Source organism: Taudactylus pleione, unplaced genomic scaffold, assembly GCF_031769625.1.
Source record: "Taudactylus pleione unplaced genomic scaffold, aTauple2 ptg000046l, whole genome shotgun sequence".
NCBI classification, from domain to species: Eukaryota; Metazoa; Chordata; class Amphibia; order Anura; family Myobatrachidae; genus Taudactylus; species Taudactylus pleione.
Genome location: NW_028284448.1, coordinates 10,882,083 through 10,908,326, shown reverse-complemented (window position 1 = coordinate 10,908,326; position 26,244 = coordinate 10,882,083). Strand labels below are relative to the sequence as shown.

Sequence of the window (26,244 nt, the reverse complement as noted above, 5' to 3'; positions counted from 1 at the left end):
TCTAGTTCCCCTTCTCATGATAGGAGTGTGCACTGTTGGTAGCAGGGTCTATAATGGCAGGCTTTTACATGCCATAGCCCAATCCCAGCCAACAACCTCCCAACAGCAGAGCAGCGTGAAGGAAGTGGCAGAAGCACCTGGTCACATATTTATGCGGCCTCGTGCACAGGGTCCAGCAATTGTGTCCCAGCACAGTGCTACCAGGGTAGCCTATGGTGGCTCTTACCTGACCCAGTGCCTCCTCGGAAGATTGTCCTGGCACAGCAGAAGCCCTAGATCAGCAGAGCTGATTCGCTAAAGCCCCCAAGAGGCAGAGCTGGATTGGGGTGCACACTAACTCCCTAATGCGTACTAACTCCCACTCCACCAGCGAAATGAGTCACCTGTGAACAGTCCTGAAGCGTTGACCAAGAAATTAGTACATTAAAAGAAATGAGGCACTAAACTAAAAACTGATGATCAAGTGAAGGTGGGAGGGGTTGGAGGTTGAGGAATTATCTTTTTAACTAGTTAATGTCAAACTCCTTGTGCCAGACTCTAACCCAGCTGTAAGTACCACAGAAGTGTCCCCCAGATGAATAATAGATGAATTATAGTTGTAAGGAGATAATGTTGGTTTATTTTCATTCACTTATGTAGTCACTATTTTGATTACATGCTAATATACTAGAGCTATTGTTAGACATTTGCATTTTTGCACATTAATTTATTAATGCTATACAAAATAGGCACTTTCTCAAGAACTGAAATGCTGTGCATTAGATTGTCTTGGGTTTGAAATGGGTCTAAATCTTTATCTAGCTGTAGCCAATAGCTCATATCAGTGCCTTGGAATATCGTACAACAGATTTCAAAACTGTTACATGAAGGGCTTCATTATCAGTGACTCAAATTCAGGTGGTGTATTTTCTAAACAACGGGTTCTCAAAGCCGCCAAAACTTTGACTGCTGATTTTAAAACGAAAATTGTTAAATACTAAATTAGCTTTGATTTGCACTGCTATTGTCATTTTAAATCTAGTTGTGAGAATCTCACAACAAACTATTTACATATAGCTGTACAACTATATTGTTCTCAACAAATTGGTTGAACAAATTTTAATTATAATTACAATTTTGGTATCCAGAAACATCACGATTATTCTCTACAATTAAGAGAAGGCTCTTACACCATCTTTCCTATACTTTTTTAGGACTGTATATAGCCTCTCCAAATTGAGATGTATAAACTTTGTACTACTTTACTATATACGTTATCGGATATATTTAATTTATTGTTATAGTGTATAAATTGTTAAACTTCTGTGTTATTTGCTTTTTGTCCTCTTCCCTTCTTTACATGTTAACATTTTTAATAAATGACAAGCTATTTTAGCTATATTCATTTCAGGGTTATACATTTAAGGTGCATTTAAGATTTTATGTTTGACCATGTTTTACTTTTTGTTCTCCTAGTTGACCTAAAACCACAGAACATGTAAAAGATGATAAATATTTCACCATGCATGGCAAAGTAATGAGCAAAGCTTTAAGTTGATAATGCTGGCCATACACTAGTACGACCAGCATCAGATAAGATTCATCTTACGATTTCCCTTGAACTCCCTCGCAGTCCCGGCCACACAATCAACACACGATGTTCATACGATCTCATGATATGATGCATCCAATCATCTGACCGGCATCATTTGTTAAAAACAAAAAAAGACTGATGCACGCACGGGGAGAACCGTGATGCATGCACCTGCCTTTAATAAAATAAACACAGATGCAGGGATGGTTCAATGAGAACCAACCGTGCATCTGTGAAAAAAATGAAATATTAACAAAAAAGTGTTAAAAAAAAAAAAAAAAAAAGGTTCCAAAAAAAAAAGCGCAATCAGCCCCAGGCTTTTAGTGACCCAGTGCTGATTATGCAACATACGGGGGAAAAAAGCTGTAGTGGTTCCCCGTATGCAAGCACAATCCCTGGCACCCACCGCCACAGGGCTATCAGCCTGGGCCTGGGGTGCCCTGGGGGGGCTCCTCTGGCTGTGGCATCAGGCCCCCGCTAGAAAAAGTCCGGTGTTGGTTCTGGAAAATATGCATTATTTCCTCCTGTATTTCCAGGACATGGACCGTTTCAGAGCCCAGTGCTGGTTGCGCAGAATACGGGGGACCATTACGGCATTTGTCCCCCGTATTTTGGCAACCAGGGCTGGTTCTGCTAACATACGACGGGACCCCTACGTCGTTTGTCCCCTGTATGTTGCACAACCAGCACTGGGTCACTAAAAGCTCAGGGCTGGTTGCTCTTTCGGGGGCGGGGGAGAATTATTATTTTTTTTTTAAAAAACAGCAAACAGATGCATGGACGGCTCTCACTGAACCATCCCTGCATCTGTTTATTTTATTAAAGACAAATGCATGCATCACGGATCTCCCAGTGAGTGCATCAGTCTTTTTTTAAATTTTTTTAAAGAAATGTCGCCACTCGGACGCACGATAAATTGCATGCGCAAATGCACCGCACGATCGGCATACGATCACATTAGATATGATGGGCTGCACATCTGATCAAACGATACGTTTTAAGAGCTGCAGGAGCGCGCATCGGATCGTATCCTACCTTAAAAATTACACGATTTCCACACGATTCATCATATGACGCGTCGCACATCGGGCAATCGACCCGAAATCGCACTAGTGTATGGCCAGCATAACAGTTTCAGTTTGTCTGAATACTATTAGCATTTTGTAGGAAAATATTTATCAGAGTGGCAAAGTTGGCAAAATGAGCATGATCAAAAAGGCTGTTTAATTGTTTTAGGTCTTCAGAATGCCTTTAATAACCTCTAGCATTAAGATTAACTGTTAATCAGATGCATGAACACACCAAGCAAATGGCCCTACAATAATGAAGTTTTAAACACGCGCACACAATTTTAAGTGAAATGGATTACATTTCTTCATTTACACACATTTCAATTTAGATATACATAGTAGGCTTAAAACTCCACTTACTAGCTCAGATATAGTCAAGACTTTTGAAACTAGACAGCTGCACACTGTCCTGATTATCTTACTCAGTACTTTAGATGAATATAAGGGGTCTATTTAGCAAGAGTTTTTTTCCATTAAATTATGTAGAACCTGCAGTTTCTGCATAATTTTATGAACTGTTAGTGAATAGCCTAATGCAGGAAATTTCACAGAAAACTCCTGCAAAAGGCTAATTAACGCTGCAGATCACAGTCCCCATTATTATCAATGGGGACTACAATCTAACCCCTATGCACCAAACTCTGAAAAGCGAAGTGTAAACCGCTCGAAGCCTACGAAGGCTTTACTTGCAGGAGAGAGATCTTCTGGTCCCTCTCCTGCAGTCTCCGACCGGTTTCGGCAGCGGACACTGTGTGCATGCGCATTGTCAGATTCCAACAGAGAAATCTTTCAAACACGTTAAAGACTCCTTCAAAATGCTGGGAAAGTAACTCGCAGGGACCGCAGTTATCGCTACCACTGTCCTTGTGGGGTCATTTTAGTACATAGCGGGGATATTTTCATTTAAAAACACATTATTATCAGATTGTTATTAATTGTGGCACTACCTTGATTATTAATAAATAGACCCCTAAATCTTCAAACAGAATTGCTTAATTTTATGTGTGGTTAAATATGCACAAATCTTAATTTTCACAATTAAGGGCCTCACATACGTACTTTGCAGGGAATATTACTGCACAAATACAGAATAGAATGTGTTATATATTTCAACCTCAGATATTGCCACTTAGAGCCAAGTCTACACTCTCCAGCATTCTTTTATTGCAGAGAAATATTTCAATTCTCTTTAATCTTCATTCTACACACGTTGACTGACATCCATTCATACCAGCCTGCTATGTGAAATGCTTTGGGGCTCACCTGTACGATTTTTTTATCAGACATGCCTGCCACAAACAAATTCTGTTTATCTTCATCAGGATTGAATTTAACACAGTATGGCACCTTTCTGTTTGTAAACCTGGAAATGCACTGGCCTAGAGACACAAAAACAGAAGCTACTGAATAAACATGAACATTTAGAGGACACTTCTAAATTGGGGTCACCAGTGAAAAATATTACATTTTAAAAGCACTGTGCATAGACTGAAAAATAGTCTTTTAGATAAGATAGCGAACAAGCTGTGTACTGTGATAACTGGGACATAAAATTTAAAGTGACTATAGATTTTAAATGCTGTATAGCACCAAATACTTAGCACATATACTTGGATTAATATTCAATATTTGAGAATAAGTTCAAAATCCATTTGCACTGGAGTCATGTGCAGAGACTTAAACATCTTTACTGCATTTTTATAAATGTCCCAAATGTATTCAGCACTAATACAGTAGGCTTTTAGTGAAGCAAATTATGGAAATTTCTGAGAAAGCGATGCAACTGAGGACACAACACGTTATGCAATGAACACTAAAAACTGCACAGAATGGAGGCCCAGGCTGAATTGTCTAGACACTGTAGAAGTGTCTTCAGTTAACAGAGGAGCAGATAGTTCTAGATCACCAGCTGCTGTAACCACATCAAAGCTGGTTTATGAACACTAAAATGTTTCCATATTTACGTTTCTCACAGGACTGCTTGTGAAAAGGGCCACAGCACTAACGAAATTATGAAATGACAATAAATTGTCCTAGAGGAGATGTGGATAAATTGGTGAAAACAAAACAGATGTTCCTCATCTAGAAAGACTCTGGCACGCCCAAGAGACACACAGCAATAACCAATATTAACACTGTGTAGTCTCTGTTAAATTATACTCAACAGCTCTGATAACATGCAGTCTAAAAAGTATCAACAGTACCTGTTTCTGAGTCCCATAACTTGAGATAGCGATCATAAGCGGCACTTAGGAACTGAGTTCCAGCATTATTGAAGCAGATGTCACGAACAGCTTTACTGTGCCCTGAATTACAGAAAAGAGGAAGAAAAGTCTCTCTCAAATAGTGTTCCAAAGCACTGAATTAAAGTAGTACTTCAATGACTTACAGATGTGTCCTCACAAATCTTTGCTGCAGTCGTGCCAAACAACCCCTTCGCTGCGTTGCAGGTCCTGTGAGACTCCGCTATCGCCCGATGCCTTTTTTGGCAAAAACGCGTCTAAGTCGCAATGCGATGCTATGCAATTAGGACACAACTGGTGACTGCTGATTTATTTGATGTGACACTTGTATATCTGTGTGCAATAGAGTCTCTGAATCTGTATACAAAGTGCAACGATACAGCAGCTGCAACTTTTTTCCATGCCAAGTTCCACTGTGCTTCGTTTACAGACTCAGTCGCACACAGATATACAAGTGTCCCATATTAAACTAATCAGTGTATTCTCCTGGTGCGTCCTAGTCCTATCATATTGCGACTAAGATGCATATTCAGCAAAAAAAGAAGCCCGATGCTAGCAGTAGCACAGGACCTAGAGGGTCACTCATTTCAGGCATCTCGTGCTGCATGGCGTATTGAGGATAGATGTAGGAGGACACATCTGTATAGGCAACCAGAAAGATCAGGGCTAAATATCAATGACCTACTATAGTAAAAGAGGAAGAAACAATATGTAAAATATGTGATATGACTGATAACCCAACAATAACACATAACAGATTTTTCTGGCAGTGTAGTTGGTTAGCCAGTGGTGCTCCTCAGGAGTACCCAGAAACACTGATTTACATAATAACGCAGAGGTCCCAAAAACCACTGGAAAGTGATAAATTGGAGAGTGACAAACTATCAACCAATATGATCCTCACTGTCATTTCTCAAACAGCCTGTAACATGACAGTTAGGAGCTGACTGGTTAGTAGTTTATCACTGTCTGGATCGTAGTACATCAGACCCTCATTGTAGTGCCAGAAGGTAACTATTTCACCAACATTGGTCCATAGGATAAGAAAGAAAAATATGTGTGGATTCTCTCTATAAATAACATATACCAGTATACTATTAGCTACTGTGAGTACAAGTGCCTACCAGTTACCACAGCCAAAAAGAAAAACCATACAAATTGGCCACAGCTGTACTTAACATCCATGCAGGACACGGATACGTAGTGACAGTGGCTGGACAGAATATAGACGTGAGGTTACAGGATATATAGCTATGATGAGCAAGGAACAAGCATAGAACAGCAGGTGAGAGGGCAGTTAGTGTGCCTCAGTAATATATAACCTCTAGTAAAGTGATGGGTTGCCATAACCAGAAGAGCAGTAACATTCTTACTTGATATCGATACAACACATTAACATGGCAGACCTAATAGAAATATCTTGATTTATGTTATGAATATAAAGAGGTTTACTTTACCTACAAACGACCGTAAACATCTTCTTTCGTTGTACACTTCCCAGAGCTGTGAGGAGATCCAGAAAATAAAAATAAAATGCAGGTTTCATTTCTGCAGCTTTCACAGAATAGATGTAGCTTCAACTTTTGAGAATAATCTTGCAACCAAATGGGAGAAGGTTTGGCAAAATATCTTGTGTTAGTGCTTGAAGATGCCGCAAGATCTGCTTGCCAGACTGGTATCAGTGTATAATAAAATGTCTTGTTTCAAGGCAGCTGTTAAAATGTTTGACTAAATACTTAACCAGCCCTTTTAAAACCTGCAACTGCATGTAAGCCGGTTCCAGATGTTCTGAGTCTGGTGCTCCTCCACATGCCGTGGTTACCATAAAACTAGGTAAAAAGACCCATAAAGTTTCCATAAATGTCTGTAAGTAATTGGGCCACCTGCTACTGCAGACAAAGGCAGTGTACACAAGTCATTTAGGGTGGTATACTTGGAAATGTTGCACAATTACTCACCTTAATCTTGCAATCCATGGAACAAGACAGCAGTAAATGGGCAGAAAGGGGGAATAATCTTACAGCACTGACACCCTGAAAATAAGCAGAAATTGATTTAAAGGGCACAGCAAACTCTAAGTGCAGACTTACAATAGCATGATTATCTAAAGGATCCCTGAGAAGCTTTCAGTGTTCTATCATTCAAGGAGCATCTCCCATATTACATTATTAACAAAATAAATATGTAAAGATAAGTACACAATGTGTAAAGATAAATATAGAAATTAACTACCGACCAGTTGCAACTCACTTTGTGGTGCTGTATGAAATGCATGAATGGACAAGCTGAGTAACTGCGCCATTACAACAGAGCAGACATGCGGGGGGCCGGCACTCCTCAATGTACATTAAAAAGTACTCACTCCGTTGCCCTCCTTAGGAGGTATGCTGGCCCCCAATAATGCAGAGTTTGAAGGCAGCAGCACAGGGAGACTGTCAAACAGATGAAAAACGTGGTATTTATTTCAACGTTTCGGGAGCTGATCCCCTTCGTCAGGACACTCACATGTGTGTACTGACGAAGAGGATTCGTTCCCTGAAATATTGAAATAAATACCACGTTTTTCATCTGTTTGACAGTCGCTCAGTGCTGCTACCTTCAAACTCTGCATTACTATAGAACATACATGCATCTTGTATAAACTCAGAACCTGCATTTGGCTAATACGGAGTTATAACAGAGACAGAGGGTAAGGATTGTCTCTTCCACTTTTAGGTCTTAAGCAACAGCTACAAATATATGTCTTTAGTATCTGGAGTGTTGCATTTATCCATTATCAGTATGGTATTATTATTAACAGTTATTTATATAGCGCACACATATTCCGCAGCGTTTTACAGAGAATAGTTGGCCATTCACATCAGTCCCTGCCCCAGTGGAGCTTACAATCAATATTCCCTATAACATGCACACACACATACACACTAGGGTTAATTTGTGTTGGGAGCCAATTAACCTACCAGTATATTTTTGGAGTGTGGGAGGAAACCGGAGCACCCGGAGGAAACCCACGCAAGCACAGGGAGAATATACAAACTCCACATAGATAGGGCTGTGGTGGGAATCGAACCCACACCCTCAGTGCTGTGAGGCTATAATGCTAACCATTACACCATCTGTGCTGCCCATTATATGTACCCATGGTACATATAATCCTTTCAATATTAAATATACAGAGAACATATGGCCAGTCAAGTCTGATCTGCACGTTTCCTCATATTTTTAATAGAGCCATTTATTGTCTAGATTGCTGGGGTACTTTTGCCAGGTAATTTTTTTCAGTTTATTATATAGTGACTTAGGAAAGTTTTTGCCCCCTTCCTGAATTCTTCTATTTTTGAACATCTGTCACATTTTTTGTATCAAATCCTCAAACAAAATTGAATATAAGACGATGACAACCTAAGCAAAGACAAAATATAGTTTTTAAATGATTATCTCATATATGGAATGCAAATAGTTATTCAACACCCATATGAAAAATTAATTACCCCCTAAACTTAATAACTGCTTGTATCGCTTCCGATAACTGGAGGTCAGTCTTTCACATCACTGTGGAGGAATTTTGGCCAACTCTTTTTTGCAGAATTGCTTTAATTCAGCCAAATTGAAGGGATTTCGAGCATGAACTTTCCATTGAAGGTGCTGCCATCTCAACTGGATTCAAGTCAGAACTTTGACTAGACCAATCCAAAACCTTAATTTTGTTTCATTTGAGCCAGAGGTGGACTTGCTCTTGTGCTTCACATCGTTGCCTTGCTGCAAAACCTAATTGTGTTTGAGCTTCAGATAACAGACTGATGACCGGACATTCTCCATCACACTACCACCATGTTTGACTCTCGGTATGATGTTCTAATTGTAGAATGCGTTGTTTGCTTTACAAGTGTAACGGGACCCATGTCTTCCAAAAAGTTCCAATTTCGACTCAGCAGTCCACAGAACATTAACCCAAAGGATTGGGGTTTATTGCAAATGTGAGATAAACCTTTACGGTACTCTTAGTTAGCAATGGTTTTTGCCTTGCAACTGTCCCATGAATACCATTTTTGCCCAGTCTTTTTCTTATGGTGGAATCATGAATGCTGACATTAACTAAAGCGAGCGAGGCCACCAGATTCTTAGATAATCATATGAATTCTTTTGTGACTTCCAAGATGAATTGTCGATGCACTCTTGGGAGGAAATTTGTTAGGCCGGCCACTCCTGGGAAGATTCACCACTGTTCCAAGTTTTCTCCATTTAGAGACAATAACTGTCACTGTGGTTCGCTGGAGACCCAGAGCATTAGAAATTGCTTTGTAACCCTTTCCGGACTGATATTTCATTTGCAATCTCTCTCATCTTTTCCCAAATTTATTTTTATCAAGCAATACTGCATTGCTTGTTTAGCCCTTTTAGCCATCTTCAAATTGCTGGAAAGTTTCTATTTAAGTGATGTTTAGAATCAACATGGCTGGCAGTAATCAAACCTTATTGTGTCTAGTCTAATCGAACCCAAACATCAATCCAATTTGGTTCATTGGTTAAATGAGTAACTAAGGGGGCAATTACTATTTCACAGAGGGCCAGCTTGGGTTGGATAACTTTCCCTTCAATAAATGAAATGACCATATAAATACTGTATTTCGTGTCTACTCAGGTTGTCTTTGTCTTCTATTCAATTTTGAAGATTTGAAACTAAGTGTGACAAATATGTAAAAATAGAAAACAGAAAGGGGGCAAAAACTTTCATGCCACTGTAGGTTAGTGACTGCCAACCAGTTTGTCAGGAAACATTTCTTCCACACTGGGGAATTCTCCAAATGGATAAAGGGGTCCTAAAAATTAAATATCGATACTAAGAACTACATTTTATTTACTACGTAAAATTCTAGTAGTCCAGAAGATAAATGTGCTTATTATTTAATGACTCTTGTTAATGTATTTATTTTAACATTGGTTTTTTCATCAATATGTTATTTGTGAAACAGCAGTTTGGGGCAGTGTAGGTAGGCTGAATATGTTCAAACAATAGTGCTTGGTAATATGGAAATTGGATGTGATATATATGCAAGGTATAAACATAGAAACAAAGTATTTGAGGCTACAAAATAGCCTACAGGATCATTACGTTTGACCATATTTTTGATGAGAGTTCCATTTGTTTTTTTTCTATACGATTCCCCTTCACAACTGCCGAGAGACTATACCATGGATCTATAGAAAGATTACCTAAGGTCTGTCCCATTCTGACATGTACAGTGGTAGCTATATCACTAAAGAACATAGTAAAACTATTGGCCCCAGGACCAATCACAGAGGAGCTTCACTGTTTGACAACGCTTGGTTCAAGCTAACATAATAGACTGCAACAATCTGTCACTTTGGCTTTTAAAAATAAAAACAAAACTGACAGAATTTCTATAGGGGGAATTCAATTAGCAGCAGGATATGTCATGCAGCTAATCAATTAAATTGCATTTTCCTCACGCCAGGATAATACACTAATCCATTGATGCCGTGTCAAGTGCAGAATCAATGGATTTTCCCCGCAGGTTAAACCCCAGAGGGTGCCTTATGTCGCAGACTTTTCCCCGCAGCTCCTGAAGTGTGCAACTAACTCATCGTTATCCATGCCGAGCTTACCTTTGTATGTCCAGACCAAACATGAATCTGTTTCTTGGGAAGATAACATTTTTCTGGCAATTCCGTGGAGCGCAGATTAACATCCACATCTTGAGGAATATGAAGATAAGACCTGCCTTGGTAGTCATACATTTCTTTAACTTAAAGAGAAACAAAAAGGCATTTTTATTGTTTTACCGTGTTGCACCTTATATTACACTCTTCATAAAATCCATGTGCAAAGCTCCTCAGTTTGTGTAAACTAGGAAATGCTCTGAACAGATCTGTGTGGTTTCAGAACCGGGTTTTGCTGCGTAACATACTAATATACGACCCCAAAACAAAGCACAGAGGTCTGCTAATTTGAAATTCTAAAAAGGTATAGCTATGGAATAAGGTGTATAGTCTTTGGGGGCCGTATCAAACAAGTCAGGAGGTAGGGTGTTGCATGTAAAACCCACACCCCAAAGATGGAAAGTACCTTTAATATAATGCATTAGAAACACATTTCAATAATAATACGAGGGTGGGGCAAAAATTATCCGTACTCCAGTTATATTAAAACTTCTGTTGGCCGCTTATCAACGCTTTCCGTACTAGGTCGCTGTCTCCCCAGTTACTGCTGTGCAGGTTTGATCGTGTTACGTCAGTTCATTTGTGGCTGCAGTGCAAGGAAAAAATGGCTGCTCCACTTGTGATTTGCACGAAAGAGCAGCGTGCAGTGATTCATTTTTTTGTGATCTGAGGGTGTGTCTGGTGCAGATATTTATCAAAGATTTTGCGCACAGTATGGAGAAAGTGTTTTGTCGCAAAGAAGTGTGTATGAATTGATAGAGAAGTTCAAAGAAGGTCGCACAAGTGCTAGCCATAAAGAGCCGGACGCCCTTCCCGTCCATGACTGATGAGAACATTGAGCGTGCACGTGAACTGATTCTGTTGGATAGACGAGTGACAGTGGATTATGTTGCAAAATATTTGCAAATCAAAAGCCCTAAGAGGACGAAGATTCACGTCTGATAAAGAGGTGAAGACAACGGTGCATTTTTGGCTCGCAGCTCAGCCTAAAACATTTTTTAATGAGGGAATACGAAAGCTTGTTGACAGATGGACAAAGTGTATTGAAAAGCAGAAAGATTATGTCGAAAAATAATGTATTTGTGTTTTCTGAAAGTTGATAAAAATACATTCTGCAGCCAGAGTGCGTATAACTTTTGAATCACCCTCGTACTTGATAAAACAGACAATATAACGTCATCACATGCAATAGATGTGTACCATGCTCTCCCCTTAGCATACAGTGATGCTTAAAATATAAGCACTGTATTAATTAACAGAAAAATGCTCTAACAATGACTATATCAATACCTACATGGTCTACACATATGGATGGGATTAAGCATATTCTAAATCCAGAGGATGAACATAAAGAATAAGAGCCATACAATGACATACCATGTAGTATGGTCTTCTCATCGGCAGGTTTTTCCTCCTCAGGTTTGCCCCTCTTCTGTCGCTTTGCAGTTATCTCATCCAATTCCTTCTGCTCTTCCTATAAAAAAGCAAATATGATGTTATTTCAAGAAGCTTGTGTTTTCCCAAACAGTTTACCGGAAGCCCTCTAAATAATAAATTACCTCTGAAGGTTTGGCAACATCTTTCTCATCAACATATTTTGCCCATGGGCCCAGGAAACCATCTATATTAGAGGCATCAGTTCCTTTCACTTTTCTCCTCTTTTCATTTTTTTTCTGACCGGATTCAAACACTGTTAATCCTAAATGGGTGAAGGGGGAATAGAAGAATAATGCCGTCAGCCAAGTTCATGCTCGGAAAAACAGAATACATTTTTTTTGAAAGGGGTCCTTGTTAAAAGTCTGCAACGGTCATGTGACAATGAAAACATGTTTAACATAACAATCAGACTACATCCCAAGGACTTACCTTTGTTAACTCTTTCTTCGAAGTTCATAGGGTCCACAAAGATATAATAGGGTGTAGGTGGTGGATAGGAGGACCGGACACCAAGTTATAGCTTTTCCCCCCTATAGCCCGCCAACAGCCTGAGGCAATCAGTTTTGTCAACAAGCCCAATGCAGGAGAAATATAGGAGAGAAGGAAGACTGGTACACGTAAGAATCACACAATAGAGAAAGAAAGCAGTGATCAAGAGAAGAAACCCATAGACGCCAGGTGCGTCCGGGCGGGTGGCCTGTGAACTTCGAAGAAAGAGTTAACAAAAGTCTACCATAACTCTCCTTTTCTTCTTCAGGGTCCATAGGGCTCCACAGGGAGACAATGGGGATGACCCAAAGCAGCTCAAGGTCAGAGATGCTCCTGAGCTGAGAGGAGAATCCGGTGTCCAAAGGAAGCGTCCTGAGAGGCAAAGGTATCAAAGGCATAGAACCTAAGAAGGGTGTGGACAGAAGACCACGCCTTGCATAGTTGCTCAGCAGATGTGCTACGGCGGGCTGCCCACGAGGGACCCACAGAGCGAGTAGAATGAGCAGTGATAGGAAGGCCAGCCTGCGTGAAAGCCTGTGAGATAGTCATGCAACGCCATCTGGCCAGAGTCTGTTTGTTAGCTGGCCAGCCCTTCTTGAGGAATCCATATAGGACAAAGAGCGAATCCGTTTTCCTGATGGAACTAGTACGGTCCACGTAGATCCTCAGAGCACGGACCACATCCAAGGAGGCCTTACCTGCCGAGAGGTCTGGCGATCGGAAGGCCAGAACTACAATTTCTTCATTAAGGTGGAAACGAGAGACCACCTTGGGAAGGAAACCAGGGCGCATTCGTAGAACAGCCGTCCTGATGAAAGATCAGAAATGGGGAGCTACAGGAGAGCGCCCCTAAATCAGACACCCTACAGGCAGACGCGATAGCCAGAAGAAAAAGTCTCTTTGCAATGAGCAAGTTGACGTCTACAGATTCCAGGGGTACAAACGGAGGGGCCTGAAGTGCTTGGAGAACCACTGACAAATCCCACGGAGCCACTGGAGGGACAAAGGGGGGTTGAATATGGAGGACACCCTGAAGGAAGGTGTGAACATCCGATAGTGGAGCAATTATGCACTGGAACCAGATGGACAAAGCATGGACTTGCACTTTCAGAGAGGCCAGGCGGAGTCAGAGATCCAATCCAGCTTGAAGAAAGGCAAGGATTCTAGAAACCAGAGGGTCAAAGATTCTGGTAGCATACCGCTGGAAGTATGTATGCCACACCCGGCTTACTCGTTCTAAGCATGGTCTGAACCATAGAGTGAGAAAACCCTTTGGACCTTAGAAGGGATGTCTCAAGAGCCACGCCATCAAAGACAGACGGGCCAGGTCCAGATGTAGACAGGGACCCTGAGGCAACAGGTCCAGTCATTGAGGAAGTGGGAAAGGAGCATCTATGGAGAGACTCTGAAGATCGAAGTACCAGTGGCGTCTGGGCCAAGCCGGAGTTACCAACAGGACACTGCCCACGTCTTGCTTGAATTTCCGAAAGACCCGAGGAAGAAGGGAGACTGGAGGGAAGAGGTACTCCAGATGGAAGGTCAACTTCACTGACAAGGCGTCTATGAAGGCTGCTTCGGGATCCTTTGTCCTGGATCCTTACACCGGAAATTTGTGGTTGTGTCATGAGGTCCACGTCCGGTAGGCCCCATTTGTCCCGCAGGAGCTGAAAGAATATGGGTGTAGAGACCACTCTCGTCGTCGTGACGGCTGAGGAAATCAGTTTCCCAATTGAGAATCTTTGGGATGAACACCCCGGAGATGGCTGGGAGAGGATGCTCGGCCCATGTGGGAATGCGTGACACTTCTGCTATTGCCGTGGCATTGTCGGACTGTACTTGTACTGCCCTGCCCTGAAGAATGTCCTGAGCCAGAGTGAGGGCTCTGTAGATAGCTCGGAGTTCTAGGACGTTGATTGGCAAGATCCCCTCGATGGGAGTCCAGCGTCCCTGGAAGGAGTGCTGGCCGGTCACTGCATCCCACCCGTGGAGGCTTGCGTCCGTGGTGAGGAGCACCCATACCGGGATCCAAAAGTGGCAACCTTGGTTTAAGTGGGACATCTGTAACCACCAGGAGATGGACAGGCGAACTTCCGGAGAGAGGACCATCATCTGGGATCTGATTAGATGGGGCAGCCCATTCCACATGGAGAGGATTAGGTATTGTAGGGGCCTGGAGTGGAACTGAGCGAACTCCACCATATCGAAGGTGGATAACCATAGACCGCAAGGTCTTCATTGCTTAGTGAATTGACACTCGGCGACTGTGGAGTAACCTGCGCACTTGGTACTGCAGTGCAGAGATTTTGTCTGCTGTCAGGAAGATTCTCTGAGCCTGAGAATCCAGAAGGGCTCCCAGATGTACCATCCTTTGCAAAGGGGTTAGGGAAGACTTTTTCCAGTTGATCAATCAGCCGTGTGTTTGTAGAAAGGCAATGGTTATCTGAAGATGGCGGTGAAGGATCTAAGAGCATGAGGTCATCCAAGTATGGAAGTAGTCTGATTTCTTGACGACAAAGGTGGGCAGCCATAACTGCCATGATCTTGATAAAGACCAGCGGAGCTGTAGAAAGCCCAAAGGGCAGTGCCTGAAATTGTATATGTTGCTGTAGGACACAGCAAACCGGAGATACTGCTGATGGGAGGGCGTTATAGGTACATGTAGGTAAGCGTCCTGAATGTCCAGACACACCATATAATCTTCAGGTTCCATAGCTAGGACAATAGTGGAGGGTTTCCATACAAACCCTGGGCACCCTGGTAAACTTGTTCAGAGACTTGAGGTTCAGGATAGGCTGATTAGACCTATTGGGCTTCTGAACCAAGAAAAGGGTGGAATAATAACCCTTCCCACCCTGTGACGACGGGACTGGAATTATTATCCCCGAGTGCAGTAAGGCCTGAATGGCCGTTTGGAGGAGCAGGGTTTTGCTCTGGTCTGATAGAGGGCGTGTGTAAAAGAACAGCTGGGGGGGGCAGTCTCAGGAATGAGAGGGTGTACACGTGAGAGACAGGATCTCCCCAGTGTAAGGCAGTGATTCCAAGGCCTTCTTAGAATCCATGATGGCCTTCCATGAAATAAGCCAAATGATACGGTGGGGCTACTACCGAAGTAGCAGATGCCTTGGAAGCTAGAAGACCAGTATCCAAAGCCGCTTCTCCTAAATAGGAGGCTGCATCCCTGATTTGTGAGATGAAGGAAAGCTGTTCCCGAGAAGCATCAGAGGGAAATTAGTTATCTAGAGCATCTGCCAAGCTCTCAATGGCTTTTGCACCCAGGCAGTGGCCACTGCTGGACAAGTAATAGCTCCTGTAAGAGAACACACAGATTTGGGGCAAGCTTCAATATTTCTATGCATCGTGTCCTTTAGGGACGATGCTGTAGGGATAGCTAAAGTAGAGCATATAACTAGACGTGTCACATGGGAATCTACTGCTGGGGGAACTTCCCATTTAGCGCATTCAGCTGCTGTAATAGGGCAAAAAGAAACCAGGAGTTTTGGGGGCTGAAACTTTTTACTTGGCGTATTCCATGCTTCAGAAACTTGATCAGAGTGAGGAAATTCCACTAAAACCACTTTCAGTCTCTTAAAAACTGGCTCCTTTGCTTTAGGAGCGGGCTCAGCCTCTTCTATTTAAAGAATTGATTTGACAGCCTGCACTAGTGCAGGTAAATTGAATTTAGACTGAAGCTCTTCCTCCCCCCGAGGACGACTCAGTGAGAGAGAGATCTTCGTCTTCTGCTGCCCCAGATGACACCTCAGAATCTGAGAGAGCTGTGTAGACTAAGTATAGCACAGCACGCTTAGTAGTTTTACTGGGTAAGAGTTTCTCACACTGCAACAGCTACTGTAAGGTTGTAGAAGTAGCAACTAGACTCTGCTTGAGGTGGAGGCACTGGTATCGCTTGTACCCGTTGTGGCAACCCCATAGGGAGAACTACTGCAGGGACTGCCAGGCAGTCCGCAATTGTAGCCAACACCTGTGAAAAGGAAGCCCAGGGGGGCTCCTGAGCAGGGGCTGACTGGCCAGGTGTAGTATAACAAGATGCACATAGACCATCTTGAATTAAATCCTCCTGGGTTAAGCCTGCTGAACAGGACCTGCAAGAGAGCAGTATAGGAGCAGCAGACTGCTTGCTACCCTTGCCTTTGCTAGACATAGCTGCAGGATAGTACAACACACAATATGGCACTGAGCAGCATGCAACCACACAGTATGTGACAGCCTTCACAAATACAAGTAGATGTGAAGTACAGTGAACCCCCGTATACACCGGTATTCCATGGTTATTGAGAAAGAAAAGTTAAAGGCATAAGCTGACAGTAGAGTGCGAAAAACACAGACAGCAGCGCTAGAATAAGTCACATACAATGCAGAAAATAAATATAACTGCAATGGGCACTAAATTCAACTACACAGACCACAGTGGCTGGTAGGATATAGCACTACATAACCTGGCTCCTAGGAGAGGTATGCGAGGAGACTGGACCCAGCATTCCCGGAGACCTGCGGCTATTGAAGAAAATGGGCACCGTAGGTCTCTGAGGGAGCGGGGGATGATGGAGGAGCAGTTCAGGGCAGCATGACTGGAATGGCGCTCTGAGCTGGGGGAGGGGCCGCAGGGAGAGAGAGAGCTGACCTCCCCTAGGCTGACATTAACCACCGGTTCACTGGCCTCTCGCGCTAGTAACGTTAGCCCTGGTTGTAAGACTGCACAATGATGCGGATTCCCGCGAACGGGAACCCACCTTACCTGTCCCCTGAATTCCAAGCTGCAGTCTGGGGTCCTCCCATGGAGCCCGCCAGCAAGGGCCCCCGGAGCCCCTTCTAAAGCGCCAAGTCTATGGCTGGAGTTGCGATGCCGTGGAGGGGTGATGGAGGAGCCGCACAGAAGTCCAGAGGACTGTCTAGTGTGATTTGCAGTAAAAGTAAAAAGACATAAAATACACAAAATAAAGCTTTGGATGCTTAAAAGCAGTCCTAACTGTGATCCAGCTCCTGCCGGACATCAAGACAAAACAGATTGCCTCAGGCTGTGGGCGGAGTATAGGGGGGGGAAAGTACCTGAGCATTCTGGTTTTAACTGTTGGTGTCCGGTCCTCCTATCCACCACCTACACCCCACTGTCTCCTTGTGGATCCCTATGGACCCCGAAGAAGAAAAAAGATCATATTATCCGATACCATGTCAGTCTTGAAACCTGCCAGTACCACCACAGGACTGTTGTCCTAGTTCTGTCAAACCCCCTCAGCAATAAAAGATTTAAGACTTCTGGGGTAAGTATGTACCAGTTTTGTAAATTTTTCGAGAGTTTACTTATTTCCAGAGTGACCTTGGCCCATCCTTCCAAGCATATTTACTCCAGGTTTGTTAGATGATGCCTCTGCACCCCAATCTTTAAATTGGATCATGTTCTTAATTGGATTGAGATCAAGATAGTGGGTGGGCCATTACAGGACACTAACCTTTTCTTTCTTGTGCCACTCCAATGTTAGCATAGCCTGTTTTTAGGATTATTGTCCTGCTGAATGAAACTTTCATCCAAGCCTCTATTTTGTAAAACCTGTTATTTTGCACCATCCATTCTTCCTTCTATACTAACAGGCTACCTAGTCCCTGCTGATTAAAGGCTGTCCCATACCATAATGCTGCCACTACTATATTTCACTGTAGGTATGGTGTATTTGGAGGTATTGGAAGTGTTTGATTTAGTCCACTCATATGACCTTTAAACTTTAGCCAAAAAAACTATCATGGTCTCATCTGACCACAAGACCTTTTCCCACATTGCAACTGGGCCACACTCATGCCTTTTGGAACACTCCAAACATGCTTTCACATGGTTTATTTTAAATAAGTAGAGATATGGTAAGAACTTACCCTTGTTATGTCTTATTCTACGAGGTCCATAGGGTCCACAGGGTTACCTTGGGGTATAGGTGATGCAGAGTCATCCGGGCACCTTACGCAGTAAATTCTTCTCCCAGGATGCAACGGGTCTCCCTCTATACCCCGCCCCCGGGCCGGAGGCTCCTCAGTTATGTAGCAAGCCAAAGGCCGGAGGAGGATAAAAGAGAGAAGAAAGTCTGGAACACACTAGAATCACATTCTCACACAGAAGGAAACGTAAAACCGGTGACCAGAGCAAAGCCCAACTGAAGCACAGGTGCGGCAGGGCGGGTGCCCTGTGGACCATATAGACCTCGTAGAAAGAGAGATAAGGGTAAGTTCTTACCATATCTCCACTTTGCTACTTCAGGATCCATAGAAGGTCCACAGGGTTACATTGGGAATTCCCAAAGCAGTACCCTCAAGGGGGGGGACGCTCCTGTGCAGAAAGGAGAATCCGCCGCCCGAAGGAAGCATCCTAAGTGGCAAAGGTATCAAAAGAGTAATACTTCAAAAAGGTCTGAACAGAAGACCACTTGGCCGCCTTACAAAGCTGTACAGCTAAGGCACCACGACTAGCTGCCCACGAAGGGCCCACAGACCGAGTAGAATAAGCAGTAACAGAGGGCGGGACTGGAAGGTCGTCATGAATGTAAGACTCAGAGAAAGCCATGCGAAGCCATCTAGCCAAAGTTTGTTTATTGGCTGGCCATTCCCTCTTGTGGAAACCATAAAGAACAAACAAGGAGTCTGATTTCCAGAGAGAACTGGTACGATCCACATAAATCTTGAGGGCACGTACCACATCCAATGAGGCCGCCCCTGCTGAGAGATCTGGGGAGTTAAAGGCTGGCACAATAATTTCCTCATTAATGTGGAAACTAGAGACCACCTTAGGAAGGAACCCAGGGCGAGTTCGAAGCACTGCCCTGTCCCTGTGAAAAACTAGAAATTGGGAATGACAAGAGCCCCCAAATCAGAAACTCTTCTGGCAGAAGCAATGGCCAGAAGAAAAACAGTCTTGGCAGTAAGCCATTTGAGTTCCACTGAGCCCAGTGGTTCAAAGGTAGGGCCCTCAAGGACAATAGCCAAATCCCAAGGAGCTACAGGAGGGACAAAGGGAGGCTGGCTACAAAGGACCCCCTGCAGAAAAGTGCGGATGTCAGGAAGAGGAGCAATCCTTTGCTGGAACCATACTGAAAGGGTCAAGATATGGACCTTCAGTGTAGCAAGGCAGAGACCAAGATCCAAACCCACCTTCAGGAAAGCCAAAATTCTGGATATCCTAAACACCCGGGGGTCATAACTTTTTGTACGACGCCATTCAAAATAGGTATGCCATACCGTGGTAAATTCTAGCAGAAGCAGGGTTACGTGTTCTGAGCATGGTGTTAATCACAGAGCCGGAAAAACCCTTGGACTTTAAGAGGGATGTCTCAAGAGCCATGCCGTCAAAGACAGACGATCCAGATGTGGATAGAGGCAAGGACCCTGAGACAACAGGTCCAAACGTTGAGGCAACAGCCACGGAGTGTCGATGGAGAGACTCCGAAGTTCTCAGTACCATGGACGTTGGGGCCACGCTGGAGCCACCAGCAGGACCGTGCCTCCCTCTTGTCTGAACTTCCGAATTACTCGAGGAAGGAGGGCGATTGAAGGAAACATGTACACAAACTGGAAGGTCCACTTGACTGACAGAGCGTCCACCAAGAGAGCTCTGGCGTCTTTTGTCCTGGACCTGTACTGAGGCAGCTTGTGATTTAGTCGAGAGACCATGAGGTCCACGCCTGGAAGGACCCACTTGTCCACTAGGAGCTGAAACACTTCTTGGTGAAGAGACTATTCCCCGGGATGCACGTCGTGACAGCTGAAAAAGTCCGCTTCCCAATTCAGCACTCCTGGAATGAACACCACCGATAAGGCTGGTAGATGGCCTTCCGCCCAAGTCAGAATGCGTAACACCTCTGTCATTGGCGCCTGATTTTGAGTTCCTCCTTGATGTTTAGGTAAGCCACTGTCGTGGCGTTGTCTGACTGCACATGCACACGAGCTTTCCGTGAAGCAGCAGCCTGGCTTGTTGTAGGGCCCTGAAAACTGCCCGAAGTTCCAATATGTTGATTGGTAGTGCATTAATCTGCGGTCCACCTTCCCTGAAAGGAGTGTGGGCCCGTCACCGCGAACCAATCCTGAAGACTGTTGTCCGTCGTCAGAAGGACTTGGAGCACAAATATCGTTATCTACAGGTGGTGGTGAAGAACCTCTGGGGACCCTGCTAGTAGCAAGAGGTCGTCCAGGTAAGGTAACAGGCGGATCCCCTGCAGCCGCAAATGGGCTGCCATTACTGCCATGACCTTTGTAAACACCCGATGTGCAGTGGTAAGGCCAAATGGCAGAGCCTGGAACTGGAAATGCTGTTGTGACACAGCAAACCTGAGAAAACATTGGTGAGCTGAAATAATCGGAATATGCAGGTATGTATCCTGAATATCCAGGGATACCATAAAATCCCCAGGTTCCATAGCCAGTATAACTGAGCGTAGGGTTTCCATTCTGAACCTGGGTACCCCAAGGAATTTGTTCAGGGACCCAAGATTAAGAGTAGGAGGGTAAGAACGGTCTGGACTAGAAAAAGGCTGGAATAAAAACCCGTTCCCCTTTGGGACAACGGGACCAGTAAAATGACCCCTGCCTGAAGCATGGATTGTACCACCTCTTGAATAACCAAAGCCTTATCCGAATTTTTCGGAAGTCCTGTGCAAAAGAATTGATGGGGAGGCCATCTGTGGAATGAGGGGACGTACCCCAGAAAGACCACTTCCCTCACCCAGGAATCCGTGGTAGTCTGACACCAATACTGGGCGAACTAAAGAAGTCAGCCTAACACCCTGGGGTCTCCCAGGAGGAGACCCGTCCCATCAAGCAGAGTGCTTGTCATCAGGTTTGGCAGCTGGACATCTGGTACTCCAAGGCTGCTTCTTAGGCCTGGCAAATTTCTTGGTTGTGGATGGCCTAGGAAATGACAGAGTTCTAGCCTTACCTGGGGCCCGATGGCTCCGAAAGGACAGAGGGCCTGATTCAGCTTTGGGAATAGAGTGAGAATTAGCACTTAACTGTGAACCTGGACAAACCATGTTGCAATGCAAGGGGTGTAAATACAGGCTGATTTTGTATGTAGCCCACAAATACTGCACAGCTTTATTATTACACTGCACTTTAGATGTCAGTTTGGACACCTCCCTACCAAATCTAAATCTCTCTGCACATTTAAATCTGCCCCACTTGCAGTGCAACATGGTTTCACCAAGATGATCAGTTAAGTGCTAAATCACACTCTATTTCCAAAGCTGAATCAGGCCCAGAATCCGAGCCCCTGAAGAGGCTGGAGCAGAAAGCAGACAAGCCGACTTAGCTGATGCTAAGGTATTCACAATCTTGTCCAAATCAGGACCAAACAAGACTTTACCGTTATAAGGCAAACACTCCAACCCCTTCTTGGATTCCGCGTCAGCCCTCCAAGAACGGAGCCACAGAGAGCGGCAAGCCGCAACGGCCGCCGAAGAAATTCTGGCTTTTAGAAAGCCAATATCCAATGCTGCCTCATTTATGTAGGTAGCAGAATCTCTGAGGTTTCCAACAAGATTCAGCTGTTCTCTGGAAGCATTTAGGGCTAAGGATGTATTCTGGCTGTTAGCCCAACATTCCATGGTCCGAGCAACCCAGCAAATGGCAATAGCTGGTCTGCATGCAGCCCTCTACCTTCCTATCTGTAGGATCATTCAGGGACCACATGGAAGGCATAGGTAGCGTTGCGTTTTTTACCAAGCGCGTGGCATGGGAATCCACTACCGGTGGAGTCTCCCACTTGGTAAAATAATTCTCAGCAAAAGGATAAGCCGAGACTAGACGTTTATGCGGCTGATAACACTTCCCCGGCGTTTTCCATACCACCTCCAAGTGATTCACCAGTTGGTCAGACAACAGATATATAGCCTCAGTCACCTTTTCTTCCATGAAATATGCATGCGTAGACTTAGGCAGAGGACGCTCATCCTCCTCAATGATCAGGGCTGCCTTCACAGCCTGTATCAAACCTGGGAATATATATCTTTGATTTAACCCCCGCCTCTTAAGAGGGGGCTCAGAGTCAGACTCATCGGGGAGCAGTCTATCATCAGATGTTACATCAACGTCCTCACACACAGTAGATTGCGATGATAGCAGGACCCTTTTAGTTGGTCTACTGATGGGTGTGTCATTATGCCGTACCTCAGTTGCACCTTGTAACACAGCGGGAACTGTATTAACCCACTGGGAAGGCAACACCTGTGTGGGTACAGATGGTTGCAGTAAGTTCTGCGCTGACAAAATGTGCTGCTGTTGAAGACCGAACTGTGGAAACACAGAAGGGCCTGACAAACGCTCCACAATGGTTGTCGGTGCTTTTGCAAAGCACTCCCATGGCAGCTCCTGCTGAGCGGCAGAAGTCGCAGAGGGACCTGGAGGGGTATAACAATGCACAACTTCTCAGAGGCCATGTCCCCTGCCCCTAACATTTCTTACAAAGCAGTTTATCAGGAGCCAAATTAGGCACATAACTCTCACTGCCATTCATAGTGAAGATACCACTCAATAGATGTGACTGTATAATAAGGTCACAGCCTGCACAACACCAGTGCTATGGCTCAGAATAGCAGAATAGCTACAGGGATAGCAAAAAAATGGCTGACAGCTTTAGAAAGAGAAACTCAGACAGACAGCGCTAGCATACAGTCACAGACAAATGCAGAAAAATAACAATACCTGCACTATTGGCAATTAGGGTCAACTACAGAGACTTAGCACCTAGTAGGACAAAGTGCTACATACACTGACCACCAACAGGAGGAGAGGTATGTAGCGGGACCTTTACTCCGCAATGCCCGCCGAGATCTGCGACACACAGCCAGGAAAATAACTCATGGGCGGGTGGAGCCGGAAGGAGAAAGCTGTCACAGTTTAGCCAGACCACAATGGAAAGGCGCGCTGTACAGCGAGGAGAAGCCGGCTGTTAAGGGAAGGCTGCCTCCCCTGGCCAGCGTTTAACCCCTAGGACGCTGGAGCGTTCCCGTCAACTCCAGCACACTGACCCAGGTGACTTTGTGGAAGCGCAGGACTCAGTGCCTGGTTCCAAATGCTGTCAACCCCAGGGAGTCCCCAGCCCTGGAGGAAAAAAAGACTGCGATTTGGCACGCACCACTACGGCGCGTGTTGCTTACCTGCTGCCCCTTAGTAACCGGCCGCAGTCTAGGGATCCTCCGGGGTCTCTGCTAGCCAAGACCCCAGAGGCCCGTTGAGATCCCCGGATCAGTGCCGGCGTATCGGGGTGATGACTTCAGGGGCTGTTTAGCAACAGCCCCACTGCGTGTTCAGTGACCGACTCTGGACGGGCACCCAATGAAAACGGAGGAGCCTCCGGCCCGGCGGTGGGGTATAGAGGGAGACCCGTTGCATCCTGGGAGAAGAATTTACTGCGTAAGGTGCCCGGATAACTCTGAATCACCTATACCCCCAGGTCACCCTGTGGACCTTCTATGGATCCTGAAGTAGAAAGTATCTCATTTTGTGACACCCTCCTATACAGGTCAACATTTTGCAGAGCTCCTGAAGATTGCTTGGTTCCCTTTTCCTAATTTATATATAATTACTAGTTTAGCTCTAAGTTTTTGGGATGCTCTTTAGTCTTCATTTCACAACTGTCCTACACATTCAAAACACATCTAATTATCTCTTCACTTGTGATGGTGCTGGTTAATCTGAATGTGGTAATAGGTTACATTAATTATTCACTGGTGTAGGCCAACTGAAGGACTGATGTTCTCACCCTGCAAGCAACAGTTTTCAGATTTTTTTTCTTTTTATTTGTTACAGTGTTTTAAAGTCACACTGAAAAAAAGATATCTGAGAACTGGAGCTCTGAAAAAAAAAAAAAAAAGATCACAAGACAAAATATCACTATGCTCAGCACAGCATCGTACCTTGGTTCTTTTCAGCATCATCCACTGAGCCAATATATTTTGTGGCAGTTTCCTGTACATCCAAGGATGGATCTAGCGCATAGCCTAGACAAGGAAATGACAGAGTTTCAAATGTTTTACTTTTTCAACAAACATGTAGGTTATGTGACCCTGTTTCTATGCCTAGCAACAATCTCATGTCTGGCATATTTTACATACTAGGCATAGTCACCTGTAATAATATATTCCTAAACTTTCTTGCTAAAAGATAAACTTACTGTGGGCGATTCAATAGTTTTTTTTAGGCGTGATAATTAATGGGAGCCCAGTCTTCTAATTCTGTTGTTCTGGGTGCCCATCAATTAAATGCTGCTTTCACTCCCTATTAGACCTGGTTTAGCCGTGTAAAACGGCTAAACCCGTCTCAAGCCCTAGTTAGGGTGCCCTTACCACGGTTTTATTGCATATTTTTTGCTTGCACCCTCCCGTGTATGCGAGCAGAGCTGCCGGCGGCTGTCACGCCCAAACGGAGCAACAATTGAATTGCTCTTTCGGGCACCCTAAAAATTTAGCAGCTGTGTAACAATTGAATCGCCACCTCTTAGGCACACATCCACTAGACGATTAAATTGAGCGATTGAACGAGAACGATATCGTTCGATAATCGTTTGCAGATTGTTTCAAAAATGTCTAAAACGACCAGCGATGCTCGCTCCCGCTGGTCGTTTAGATATCTATCATTGTACAAGTATGCTGTACAACCTGATGATAACGTCAGGTTCAGCATGTTTGCAGATGATTGATGTGCCTACACTGAACGACTGCTCGATCAGTGAAGGCTCATCACAGACTGACAAACGACTGCATGATTACAATGTCGTAATCGTGCAGTCTTTTGCCTGTCGTCTAGTGGATGTGTGCCTAGGAGCCTGGAAGCAATGTAACGCAGATGAATGGTGCAGTCTTTGCAAGCTGATTTCATGGGAGAAATTTGAACAATATGAAAATCAAAGATATATGTGGGGTACACACTGTAACGACGGTGTGGCCATCAGCCCAACCAATTTGGTTAGTAGACGGCTGTGCTACCAATAAGGCTGACATATGTCTGGCCAGAGGAAGCAATGTTGACGTAATTTCACTGCTTCCTGTGGCCAGCATATGGGTCTGTCTGTCGCGTGTACAGTATTATAAATACACAACCTCAATGCATCTCCCCCCCATCTTTAATAGATCTGTGCTTTTAGTCTAACCAGCGTGACTGATAAAATCACAGCACGTTTGGGCTGATGAAGAATTGCATTAGTGTGCGGACAGCTCTTGCACTTTGTAGCACTACACATGCTACATTGCTGAGCATACAGAATTATGAAAAACTACAGGAGATTCAGTCATACGCAGCTCTACACTTACGGCTTATTGGATGTAAACATACGCGAAAGTGTGCCAAATCTTTGGTTTTATACTAGCGCAAACAAACTGTCATATGAGCACTGCACAACAGTTCTCATATACAACAGCAGAAAATGCGAGGGTGGTTCAATAAATAAGACAGTAAGACCTCATTGCATAAATGTATCCAACGCGTACATATTCGTGTAATCATGGTGTTCCTGCTAGGCTGTTTCAGCAGGAGGGGAAAGTTGCCGTTTAGAGCTTATAGCCAGTGAATAGATGCCGTTCGTATGCATTTATTCAATGAGGGAAGAGCTTGGGGGCAGCCCAGCATCTCCGTAAGTGCTGGGCATACCCCCTAGAGTGATGAAAATTGGTGTGATTTGAAGCCACACCCTCCTGAAGTGACCTTTTTCGGGAGTTTGCCCCATCTCCCTGCCCGCTGTTCAGCCTAGAGTGAACACTATAATCAA

The 26,244-nt window shown here is 44.3% G+C and overlaps 1 protein-coding gene across 1 annotated transcript in view; it reads right to left on the bottom strand.

Moving 5' to 3' along the window:
• The window catches only part of CDC40 (cell division cycle 40), an 85,095-nt gene that overhangs the window by 12,794 nt on the left and 46,057 nt on the right, over positions 1 to 26,244 (bottom strand). The window contains exons 4-11 of the mRNA XM_088460413.1: positions 24,398 to 24,481; positions 12,128 to 12,267; positions 11,946 to 12,042; positions 10,515 to 10,654; positions 6,845 to 6,919; positions 6,344 to 6,389; positions 4,848 to 4,949; positions 3,907 to 4,022 (exon numbers count right to left, since the gene is read on the bottom strand). Coding sequence (XP_088316539.1) covers positions 3,907 to 4,022; positions 4,848 to 4,949; positions 6,344 to 6,389; positions 6,845 to 6,919; positions 10,515 to 10,654; positions 11,946 to 12,042; positions 12,128 to 12,267; positions 24,398 to 24,481 — 800 coding nt within the window. The remainder of the gene's footprint in view (positions 1 to 3,906; positions 4,023 to 4,847; positions 4,950 to 6,343; positions 6,390 to 6,844; positions 6,920 to 10,514; positions 10,655 to 11,945; positions 12,043 to 12,127; positions 12,268 to 24,397; positions 24,482 to 26,244) is intronic.